General features: G+C 39.9%; 1 protein-coding gene across 2 annotated transcripts in view; it reads right to left on the reverse strand.

Annotated features, from left to right (window-relative positions):
* Positions 1-7,492: 7,492 nt before the first annotated feature.
* ARK2N (arkadia (RNF111) N-terminal like PKA signaling regulator 2N) overlaps positions 7,493-12,071 on the reverse strand; it is a 76,073-nt gene continuing 71,494 nt past the window's right edge. For both annotated transcript variants that reach the window (XM_061170072.1, XM_061170071.1), the window contains one exon: positions 7,493-7,878. In XM_061170072.1, coding sequence (XP_061026055.1) covers positions 7,689-7,878 — 190 coding nt within the window. In that variant the 3' untranslated portion in view covers positions 7,493-7,688. The remainder of the gene's footprint in view (positions 7,879-12,071) is intronic.

The following is a 12,071-nucleotide window of genomic DNA, read 5'->3' on the forward strand; positions in this document are numbered from 1 at the left end:
TTTTACCAATATGTAGTATTGTTTTGTCTTTTTGAACTTCATATAAATGGCATCATGTAGTACCAGATTCTGCAACTTGCTTTTTTTCCACTCCACAGTGTTGAGGTTTATCCATGTTGATATAACTAATATAAGTGTATAAATATTGCTCTAGTTCATTAATTTTCACAGTGGCTACACCTTCTATAAACACAATGTTTATCCATCCTATGGATGAACATCCATGTTGAAATAGCCAAAAACTGGGGAAAAATGACACTAAACATTTCTGAGCACATAAACCAGTTTCTCTAGAACCAGGGCTTTCCATCTTTTTACTGCAACCCACAGTAAAAATAAATAAAATACATTTTATATCTTGACCCTATGCACACATACATGTTTGTGTGTAGATGTTTATCAGTATATAACAAAAGTTTCATGTAAGAATATTGTCTCCTGTTATTTCTATGTTGTTAATATTTCCTTAAACAAAAAAAAGATGGTTTACAGACACTGAACTGATTTCATGACTTCCCTACCTAGGCTACCACCACAGTTTAAAAGTTGCTCACGGGTATCATCCCAGATAGTGTAACTGCTGGGTCATGGGTGTCTTAGTCAGCTCCGGCTGCCACAACAAAATACTACAGAGTAGGTGGCTTAAACAACGGGCTTTTTTTTTTTTTTTTCCTCACAGTTCTAGAGGCTGCAAGTCCAAGATCAGGGCGCCAGCATGGTCTGATTTGGATGAGAGCCCTCTTTCTGGCTTGCAGACAGCTGCCTTCTTACTGTGTCTTACATGTAAGGCTGAGGTCTCCTCCTCCTCTAATAAGAGCGCTAATCCCATCATGGGGGCTCTGCCCTTAGGATCTCATATAAACTTAATTACCTCCCAAGGGCCTTACCTCCAAATAACATCACACTGGGGAGCAGAGTTTCAACATATGAATGGGAGGGAGGGGAGACCCAAACCTTCAGTCCATAGCTTGAGGTATACACATATTCAGCTTTTTACTAGACAATTCCACTGTTTTCCAAAATAATTGTAGCAAATTATGCTCATACAAGAAGACAAGTGAATTGCCATTGTCCTGCCTCCTTATTGTATTTAAACGTATTCCTATCTGATTCTGCCTATGTGAAATGGTGTCCTGTAATGTAAGTTTGCATTTCCATAATTAGTAGTGAGGCTGAGCATCTTTTTTATGTTTACTGACCATCCACATTTTCCTGTTCCATAAACTATGAGACAGGGAATCTATCTACGGGAAAAGTTTCCAAGGCCATTCCTGAGTTGAGTTGAGAGGCATATGCAGGTGTGTGGCTCTGATGTTTAAATCTGTGACCACTTGCCCAAGAAAAAAGGGAACCAATCAAACATTACCTTCTCAGGAAGGCTTCTTCCAATTCTTCTCAGGCCAGAACAAAGTAGAATCAGCAGCAATAACAATGAAGGAAAAACCAGGCGGAAAAAAGAGGTTTTGTTTTTCTTAAAGCTAAAAAGTCCTAATTTGGACCATAGAAAAAATCTACTCTTGCTAAGTCGAGCTATGTAAATCTGGATATGTTATTCTTCTGTTCTCAGTCTTCCAAACTGCAAAATCAGGATAACAATCTGTACCACTTCTTACCCCCATGTGAAAATTTTGAAATACATATTCTTTTAAAACTTTGAAAATAAAGAATTTGTAGAAATTCAAGGTTTTGTGGGCGTTAGTCATCCAACGCCTTCCAAAAGCTTAAGTGAGATGATAGAACTGTAGTCCTTTAAACAGCTTTCTGGAGTGAGCCACTCTCCTCAATTCCTGCCTGAAAAGCAACGGCTCTGCAGAACAATGAATTATTCCCTAAAATAACACAGTCCTGTCTTTCAGTCTCGGAAAATAAATCTTAGAAATTCTCCATTTTAAGGCATAGAAATCAAATCCCTTAGCGGTCAGATAGTCTTTCTCTGGAGTCTCCTCCTCTCTGGTTCAGGCTTTTTAAACATCAGTCCCTCTACCCTCTGGTCTGATTTCCCTCCTGTTGCAGATGCCAAGATCCATCCTAAAGTCACACTTGCCTGCTTTAGACTCAAGCACAAGAGTGAGGGCTCAATGGTCCACAACACTTCACCCTCCCACTCTTAGGACAGAGCAGCCATGGAAAGGAAACAAATGACTCCTTCGAGGTGTCAATTATCAAAGCACAAAGGAAAAAACTGGTACCAAATAGTTTCCTTTACCAAAGAATAAGAAGTTAGATCAACAGAATTTACAACCAAGAGGTGTTCCCACCCTGAAGGCCAGGATCTATGAGCAGATCACACAAGCTGCTGCCGCCACCTTCTTTCTGAGGGTTGACTTCACTGCCAGCACTCGCTCTCATCCTTTACTAACATCCACCTACCAAATGGGATCTCAAGGCTTGGCAGAAAGGAAAGAAAGAAATGGTGAATCCTCATCACACAAAGGGATCCTTGCCTAAAGCCATCTCCACCTAGAAGGCAAGCTACCCGCAAAGTAGTGCAATGGCAGTGGAACTGAGCCAACAGTGTCACAGCCTCTGTTGGGCTAATGGATGCTCTTTCCACATCACTATCATGTTCATGACCATCACCTGCATCTTTTTCTGAGCGCATTGCTCCTTCCAATATTTGACACTGCCTTCTTTTGCTCCAGGCATATTCTCCCAGCCAAAGCTCCACTGTATAGCCCAGGAACTTCTCTAATTCTGTAAATCAGTGCTCTCAAACACGGAGTCAAGAAAGTAAAGAAAATCATACCTACCAGTGACCTAGGAGGATCACTCCATAGATCAGCAATATGGTTAAAACAAAACCTGAACCTAGAAGAAATTCACCTTACTTCAATTGCAAAATTGGGGCTGAAGAGATGTTTATATATTTGGTAAAGATTTATGTAATTTTTCTGTTTGGACTAAAGTTATAAATAGCTGTCATCTACTGTGAAAAACATACAAACAAGGGAAGGCAAGGCCAAAAGCCAGCAAAGAATAGAAAGAGGAAGCCAGAATGAGATTAAGTACTAGCCACAGATTATTTTACTTACTCATGCTTTGTCTATTCTTCAAAAGCAGCATCCAAGGGCAAAAGGGTTCAAAAACAAGACCCTAAGTAAAAAATTTTCTTCTAGAGCCCAAGAAAAGAAGTTTCTCATAGGCACTAACATGTCTAGGTCTCAGATACAAAGTAGTAAAAAGAACCATTTCCAAAAACTAAAACACTTCCTAACTGTTAACAGTGTACTTCCTAATTGTTAACAGATCTCTTTCCAGTGCAGGTAGGACTAAAAATTTGATGAACATAAAGAGATCCAGGAGTGAGTATTTTAATAAACACAGGCTTTACTCTGTCTGGTTCCTCATTCTCCTTTACATGAAGTAAGTTACAAAAGTCATGAGATGTTAATGCAGTAGTTCCTGTCATTTTGATAACCAAATAAAAAACCTGAAAATAGAACCAAATTAGGAGGAAAGTTCTTTGGGCTATTTTTGAAACACCCTGTATTTGCTTCAACCACGAGCAAAGTGCACACAGTCACAGCATCTTACCCTGGCACGTTGGTCTCTGGGAAGTAACTGTCAGCTGAGTTTTGTTCCCAGGAGCAAAGGGGCCTAGCACTAGGGAGCCTTTCGCCAGCTTTGAAATCTCACTGGTTCTAACTGGAAAGGGAAGTGGGGGCTACAGGAAAGCTAATGCAAAACTCTTTTTATCTAAATCTAACACACCAAAGGCCACCTGCAAAACATTCTAGGAGTAGGATACAGCTGTTGCTTGGAAAAAATCAGGCAACTTTAACAATAAGATCTGATAACAAAATATAATTCACTTTCACATCCTAAAGCTAACTTGGGAGCTGCTCCAGGCACCATCTAATTAACTGAAGCAGATAGAAAAAAAAAATCCTCAGAAATTATCTTTGTTTAAATACACTCTATTTTATTTTGTCTTAAAATAGTTTAACCTTTATGCTACAGACTTATTTCAAAAAACAGAAAATCTTATCTTGCACCAAAAAATATATATATAACACTCTGTTTTATTATTTTTTTTTCTCCAAAGACCATTAAATACTAAATGGAAACAAAAACTAAATAATGAATGTAAAGAAGAACCAAATTTTGTTTTAAAAACTAGAGTCACACATTTTAAAACATTAATTCTAAGCAATGATTTGTCGTCACTGCATCAAGTCCACGCTCACACTCCAGCAACAGCAGATCTGTTAACCACCAAGTGCATTGGTTGCTAGCCATACAATGGCTAACATTTCATTTTCACGGTAAGAGGAGCAAAAAAGGCTTCAATGACCTTTGTACTCTTTAAACAACCAAAATACTTCCTAGTTATCCAGTGATTTTTTTTTTTTTAAGATCACTACCCTTTAAAACTTGTTAAAAGAATAAGAAGTACGTAGTGTTTTAAATAAAATGAAAAAATACAACAGCATTGGACTAAAATACGTGATTATTTTAAACAAACAGTGCACAATCTGAGGAAGTTTGGTTAGGGCGCAATCATTTTTATATATACATGGAAGTCGCATCATACACATACTGAAAAACAGGGATGGAGGGGAGCTCTTTGCCTTTAAAAAAAAAACCTTTAAACTGAAAGACAATACTGTGTTCCCAGCTTTTTCAAAAACCTTGTGACACAGTATAAAAAGCAGGCAACAAATTCATTTTTAAATTGCCTATGGTGCTAATCTGCTAAAAAGTAACAATGAAAAATTGACTAAATTAGCAAATCAGATGGTTCATATTCACAATTGATAATAATAAAAGCAGAGTTTATGGGATGCTCAATTGTTACGAATAATGGAGTCCATTCAGTCCGGCCCCTTCCATCAAAATGAAGAGACAACTACTGGCGAGCAACAGCTACGTATCAATATTGCTGTACTGATGCAATAGCTAAGTTACCGCTCTGTGGTTTCAAATTGGGGGAAGGGGGGCACTTAACCAAGTTAGTGCCATAAACCAATCTGCGACCCAAGTGTACCATTTTAGTGGAGATATTACTTTGAAGAGACGGTGAAGCATAAAGTGTCTATGCTACCAAATGCAAAACTTTGGTTAAAAAAAGACCCCCTTAAAAGAAACTTTAAATGTCAGAATTTTAAATTTACCACAGAATTTTATCATTAATACCTTGCCAGAAACCACATCCCTACTCTCCTGGATCTGGCAATGAAAGAAGAGTTGAAACATAGTCTTTCTATAGTTAGTTAGTAGGTGGAAAAGTCCCAACCTAGTAGGGAGAAAAGCTATCTCTACCATCCCTTCCCCTCCCCACTTTTTGCATATTAATTTTTGTTCTGGTGCATCAAGCCAGATAGTCAGGGTGCTGGAAAAGGGACAGGTGAGGGCAAAGTGTAACCCAATATAAAAGCAAAAGGCCAGAAAAGAGCTTGGTTACAACTCCGCTCTCCGCTCCCAACCCACAGTGCACACAGCACACCCAAAGAATTCTCCTTAGAGGATGACTGTTAGGGACTAAAGAAAATATGTCCTGGGAAATCCCCTGCTATACGGAATTGGACAAAACATACTGCTAACGTAAGAACAGGTAATGCAAAAATGTTCTTTAAAATGGGGCTCTGCCCTGATAGTGGGGGGAAAATAAGCTGCAAAAACTTCAAGTCATATAATCCACTCTATTCTTTCCCTAATGATTTTCCTGGAAAATATAGACCAGAAATTGTACATTTCTGCTCTGTCTAGCATTTTAATTCAAGTCAAAAACAACGTGTAACAGTAAAATTCAATAAATTAATCCTAAAGTAAAATGTGAAGGTCCAAGGATACACCAGTAGTGAATCTGCAGAAGGTCCTATTTTGCTCTGGCCTCTGGGTCTTTGGTTTTTGTCTAGAATTGTGGCCACGTGAGAGACTTGAGACATGAGGTGCTAAAACTGGAGATTCATGACCTCTTTAAAAGCCTGATCTATTAAAAGCAGAATGATAGGCAAATTAAAAGTTGATGAAGAACAGAGGCCAGATCAAATGCGATGTTATCAGAGAAGGTGAAAGAACACATCCTTAAATACACTCCCATGGAAGAGGTGTATGGACGAACTAAAGCAGCAGGAAGAAGGGTAAAGGAATAAGCGAGTCTTTACACACACAGGAGACAAGGCCAGGCAGCTGGAGCCAGGCAGCTGGACGCAAGCACATGCGGTGGGTGTCCTGTTCTCCGCAGCAGCCCCACAGCACCACCACAGCGCCTTAGGCAGAACAGGCACTTGGTATAAATGTGTGTCCGCTGAGTGGAAACTGAAAATGGTAGTTCTCATGCTCTTATGATAAGGAAGAGCCACCAAGGCATTTGGGAAGGGAGGCAAAGGGCTAGAGCCCCATTATATGGTAAAAATGGAAACAAAAGCAAACAAAAAAGCAGACAAAAACTGTGGAAAAACAAAAAGTGAGGTCTTCTAAGCCAGCATTACTTCACTCCTCCCTGTGCACAGTACATAGTGTTCTAATTCTAGGTATTGCTTGTAAAATAATTCACTAGTAACTACAATGTTATAGTAAAAAAGGTAGTAACTAATGCCACAAAACTCCAACACCGGCATTTCCTGAATTCCCTGATGCTCCTACTACCCTTTGTTATTCCTGTTAGATACTGTAAAACCTACAGGGCCATTAATGTGTTTTGCATCTGGTTTCTTATGATGTATTTTGAATTTTCCACTTTTAGAAGGTAGAGGAGAAAAATACCCAAATATAGCAACAGGTCAACTTCAACTCAAGTATCAAACAGTTGTCATTACATCCTTTATGGAGAGACCAGCTATAGAAGAAGGCACTGCCCTCTCAGATTTTTCAAGTGCCCATAGCCTTAGAAGCCACACAACTTTTCATATTCTACCTAAGTAACAGGTTCTATGTTTCTCCCATTATTTGAAGAAACCAGGGGGAGAAAAGGGATCTCTCAATACTCTCCTCAGATGCCCAAACCTCATGGTGGGTTATCTATCTGAAATGCCTCTGCCCCACAAGGAGATATTTTCCAGAGTTATAAATTATTGCAACAAGGAGATCAACTAAGTCACCTTAGCAGTATTTATAAACACAAAGGGTCATGTCAATTATTTGTGTTGTGGGAATTCAGCCAGGAGCAAAGTCAGGAAAGATGGCAGAAGACTTAAGCTAAAAGAAAAGTAACACTTCTGTCTTCTATTTTTAAGGACAGGTTTTCAATGCACATGCCCTACTAGGTGCCAAAAAGGACCTGACTAATATGTGTGCAAATGCCCTAAGGTAGGAGTGCCAATGGGTGGGCTGACAGTGGTCAAGTCTACATATTAATTTTATTACACAGAAAAATAAATACAAGATTCAAAAACTGAAATCCATTTCACCTGGTAATTAAAATATCATTCTAAAAGGAAGGCAGTTTCCTAAGATTGAAAGTCACCAAGTAAAATGAAGTTGTCTAATAAAATTCATCATTCTCAGATTCCTACTGAGGGAAAGAAGAAATTCTTTTCTCTGTGATAAGTTACTTTCCTAAGTGACTTCTTTTAATTTAAAAAAAAAAAAAAAAAAAGGAAGGGGGCAATTTTCCATGAGTTTCAATTATACAAATGCCACAAACAGCTTCTGAAGCTGAAGCTATGACAATGAACTTCCATGTCACAAAGAGGAGGAGGAGTAAGTGGAAGGGAACAGTGCAGAGGAAACACAGTGACATAGCATTACAGTAGGTATTTACGTCTGCTATCCTCATCCAATGTAAGGTCAACAACTTCTGCAGGTGACGCCCAAGTCTGCTGGGGAGTCACAGCAGTCCATGACTGTGTTTGCCGGGTGCTAACATACTGCGTGCCAGAGCCATGCTTCCATGAAGAAACACTCTGAATCACACCTCCTCGAGGATGAACACACCTGCAATTGAAATGAAGAGCAAAAGCATGGTTAATCCTACAGAAGGCAATATAGCTTCAGTTGTACTGACCAATACTTTTACTAAGATAAGCCTACTATGCAAGTTCATCAAACCCATAACCAATATCCTTCCCCCTTTTCCTCCTTCCCTCCATGTCTGTCTGTCTGTCTCCCCACCTCTCTCAGTTTAGCCTTAAAAAGGCCAAGATTCTTGTCTCAGCCACAAAGTCCTGAGTTATGTCTAGATCTGTTACTGAAAATGGATAAGATGATGCTTCTCTGAATTCATTTAAGCCTCTGGGGTCTTCAGGATAGGGCAGCATATAAATCCTGAGCAAAATTAAGATGCCCAGACAATCTTAGTCTCAGCTAATGAAACAGTAAGAAATACAGGTGAAACTTGTTCTTAAAATAAGTTCTGTCCCATATTTGTTAATAGTACTTTCAAAAACAGAAGTAGTAATACCCCTTTTACAGATTAGATGTCTAAACGTCTTTAAGTACTAGGTCATGAGTTAAAGATCAATTTCCCTCAACCTGAAGGTGACAAGAGAAACACCTGGTTAGTTCATCACAACCACTTATGCTTTAGTTCAGTGAAAATAACAAGGCTGAAGTACTCAGTTTAGATTCTCTAAAAGTATCCTATAAGAGGGACAGAACTGCCTTGCTGACAAATCTCACGAGTTCATTGCTTGGGAGAGAACTGTTTCAAAAATACCTACATGTTGAATTCCACATTCCAGTCAAATGACAGAACTGTGAACCTCCAGGATGAACCACTGGTAAGTTTTGATTCATATGAGAGGAAGGCAGGCAGCTCAAGCTATCACTGCTCCTGATGTCCACACATCTAAATTATAGACCTGTCTCCATGCAGCATATGTGAGAAGTGACAAGTGGCATGACTCTAATCACACAAACTACTACAATGGATCATGAGCAGCTGTTCTGACAACAGCTGTATATGATGAGTGATGCTGAATCACTTAAGAACTCCAGCTTCGACCCCATGCTACCTGAACCTCTAGGTTCAAAAGAAAACATCAGAGTAACAACAGACAAGGTTTAGCTGCAGAACTGCCCTTAAGGACCCTTAAGCTTATGGAAAGAGGCCCTGCTCCTACAAAGGCTAACCTGAAAATGACTCCCTTACCAAGAGAGGTGCCGAAAAACAGATCCCTTGGGGCCAGAGTAGGGGTAGGATGCAGATTTGTTACAGTACCAGAGGGCCATCATCTTTTCAGAAATGGGCTAAGAGTGGCTACTAACCCAGAGGCGACCATATTTTCAAAATTAGCTAGTAAAAAGCATTAAAAGAAGACACACAGGGACTTCCCTGGTGGTGCAGTGGATAAGAATCCGCCTGCCAATGCAGGGGACACGGGTTCGATCCCTGGTCCAGGAAGATCCCACATGCCATGGAGCAACTAAGCCAGTGCGCCACAACTACTGAGCCTGCGCTCTAGAGCCTGCGTGCCACAATTACTGAGCCCATGTGCCGCAACTACTGAAGCCCACGCGCCTAGAGCCCGTGCTCCGCAACAAGAGAAGCCACCGCAATGAGAAGCCTGTGCACCACAACGAAGAGTAGCCCCCGCTCACCTCAACTAGAGAACGTCCGTGCACAGCAACGAAGACCCAACGCAGCCAAAAATAAATAAAATTAAACCTTTAAAAAAAAAAAAGGAAAACAAGTGCAAAGTCTAATCCAAATCTGTCCACCCCCTGAATACACTCAGATTAAATGACCGAGTAGTCACGGAACAATGTCAGCCAAACGAGTCCAACATTTTAAAGAAACGGTTTTGATGACTGATGACAACAGAATACTAAAATTATTAAGCAGTTTCTCCTCATCTGACACGCCTGACAGACCTATGAGGTAGATGTGGAAGTTCTTATCCATACTCTGACAGGGAAACTGAGGATTAAAGAGGTTACATGACTTGCCCAGGGTCATACTGTTTGAAAGTATAGGCAAAGGAACTTCAGGCCAAGTCTGATTTCTGGTCCGATGCTTTCCACATCATGTTGTTGCTTTACAAATGTGTGTATTAAATGTGGTAAGGAAAAACACGGCAAGAGTCAGCAGAGTGCAAAGACAGGCCCAGAGCAACAATTTAAAAGTATAAAGTTCTTCAACAGTTCAAAAGCTCATCTGTCAAGTAGTTACTGAAGTAAAGTTGGTTAGAAACTTAGAAAAATCAGGGAATGAATGACTACCAAAAAAAGTCAATGTAATCATTGACAGAATTCCTAGAAATAACTCTGAAATAAAAGCAGTATTTAGTCCCAATTGTTACTCTGCACTGCTCCTTAAGTAATCATACAATGTAACATCAGGACATCAGGTAGTGGCTTTAAAAGGGATCTAATCCAATCTTCCCATTTTACAGAAGAGAAAACCAAAACCAAAAGACAACTGCCCAGGGTCTTAAGAAAGTAGAGCATGGAACCAGAACAAAATCAGGTCTCCACTGGGGAGTTTATTTCCAACTATGTCTTTCTCAGACTGCTCCCAAAGTACTATACACTATGTTTGATTGTAAGGGGAACTGCCTAGCCCCTGGGGGTAGTACAATAAAGAGCAAAGCAGATTCTAGAAAGTGTCCAGAGTAGGAGAGTGAGAGGTTTAGAGATGGTATTTACTAATGGGGAATGGTTGAAAGAGGTTATAAATAGTTCCAGTTACTGGAAACCAAACTGGGCTACGTTAAGCAAAAAAGAAAATTTACTGGAAAAGCACCTTTACTTGAGTACCTCAAAGAATCTAACGATGCTGGAACAACTAGGCCTCATTCATTTGACTCAAGCCCCAATCCTTAGTCTGTTTCTCTTCAAAATTTTAGATTCTCTGGAGAATGTGATGATCCTATCTTTGGTCAAAAGCATTCCTGTCTCCTATTAACTGCAACTGGAAGGGCAATTGCCAAAGAAGTGAGAATCATCATGGAAGGCAGCTCCTTCACCAGTACAGAGATCTTGAGAGCAGAATAAAAACCATGAATCAGTTTCTAGAAGGCAACTTTTGGATGATCATTACTACATAACAATTACAGCCACTACAAAATAGAATAATCTGCCTTTTAAACATTCAAGCAATTGCTGGGGCATCTGTCAGGAATGTTAATAAGATTCTGAATACAGGCAAAGCTATCCTGTTAGAAGTCAGGATAGTGGTTACAGGAGGCAAGGTGGAGCCAAGAGGGACTTCTGTTTCTTAATCTGAGAGCTGGTTACTTGGGTATGGGTACAAAAGCTAAAGCGTACACTTATTACTTTTCTGTGTGTGTTATAAGCCAATAAAACATTCAAAATTTTTTTTATGATTTAATGACCTCAGCCACCTTGAATAAAATGGTAGCTAGGAGATGGATGAGGACAGAACAAGGCTTTTAACACATTTTTTTTAAGTACAGGGGAAAAAAGGTCGAGCTCTATTTTATAAGATGGTACATTACAGAATAACTTATACCAGATGCAGAGGGGGAAAAAATTTCAGGAGGAAATGGAACTACAACAATTGTTATAAGCCCTACAGAGATGCCCTATAAAGAAGGATGTGAGAGGCTCAAAATTTTGTAAGGCAACTAACAAAGCACAGTTTCATGTATTATCACATATCCTTTTTCTATTATGAAAGATATGGGGTGGGAACATACTCAGCTGTTTTATAATTGGTCCAACAGATTCTAGTGCAGACGCAAGCTTTTTTCTCACAAAGCATTTAATCTGCATATGACTGGCAATAGGTTTGCACAACTAGAGTCACATTTTGAGTACCATAACCAAGAAAAACTGCTTAGGCCTCACTTCCATAGACTGCCCCCCCCATCCACTATTTATAAACAATAAGTTTTTTTTTTTTTAATTTATTTATTTATTTATTTATTTATTTTTGGCTGTGTTGGGTCTTCGTTTCTGTGTGAGGGCTTTCTCTAGTTGCGGCAAGTGGGGGCCACTCTTCATCACAGTGCGCGGGCCTCTCACTATCGTGGCCTCTCTTGTTGCGGAGCGCAGGCTCAGTAGTTGTGGCTCACGGGCCCAGCCGCTCCGCGGCATGTGGGATCTTCCCAGACCAGGGCTCGAACCCGTGTCCCCCGCATTAGCAGGCAGATTCTCAACCACTGCGCCACCAGGGAAGCCCAACAATAAGTTTTGATAGAATAATTTCCTGCTCTTCATATATT

The sequence above is a fragment of the Eubalaena glacialis genome, chromosome 15 (assembly GCF_028564815.1).
Source record: "Eubalaena glacialis isolate mEubGla1 chromosome 15, mEubGla1.1.hap2.+ XY, whole genome shotgun sequence".
NCBI lineage: Eukaryota > Metazoa > Chordata > Mammalia > Artiodactyla > Balaenidae > Eubalaena > Eubalaena glacialis.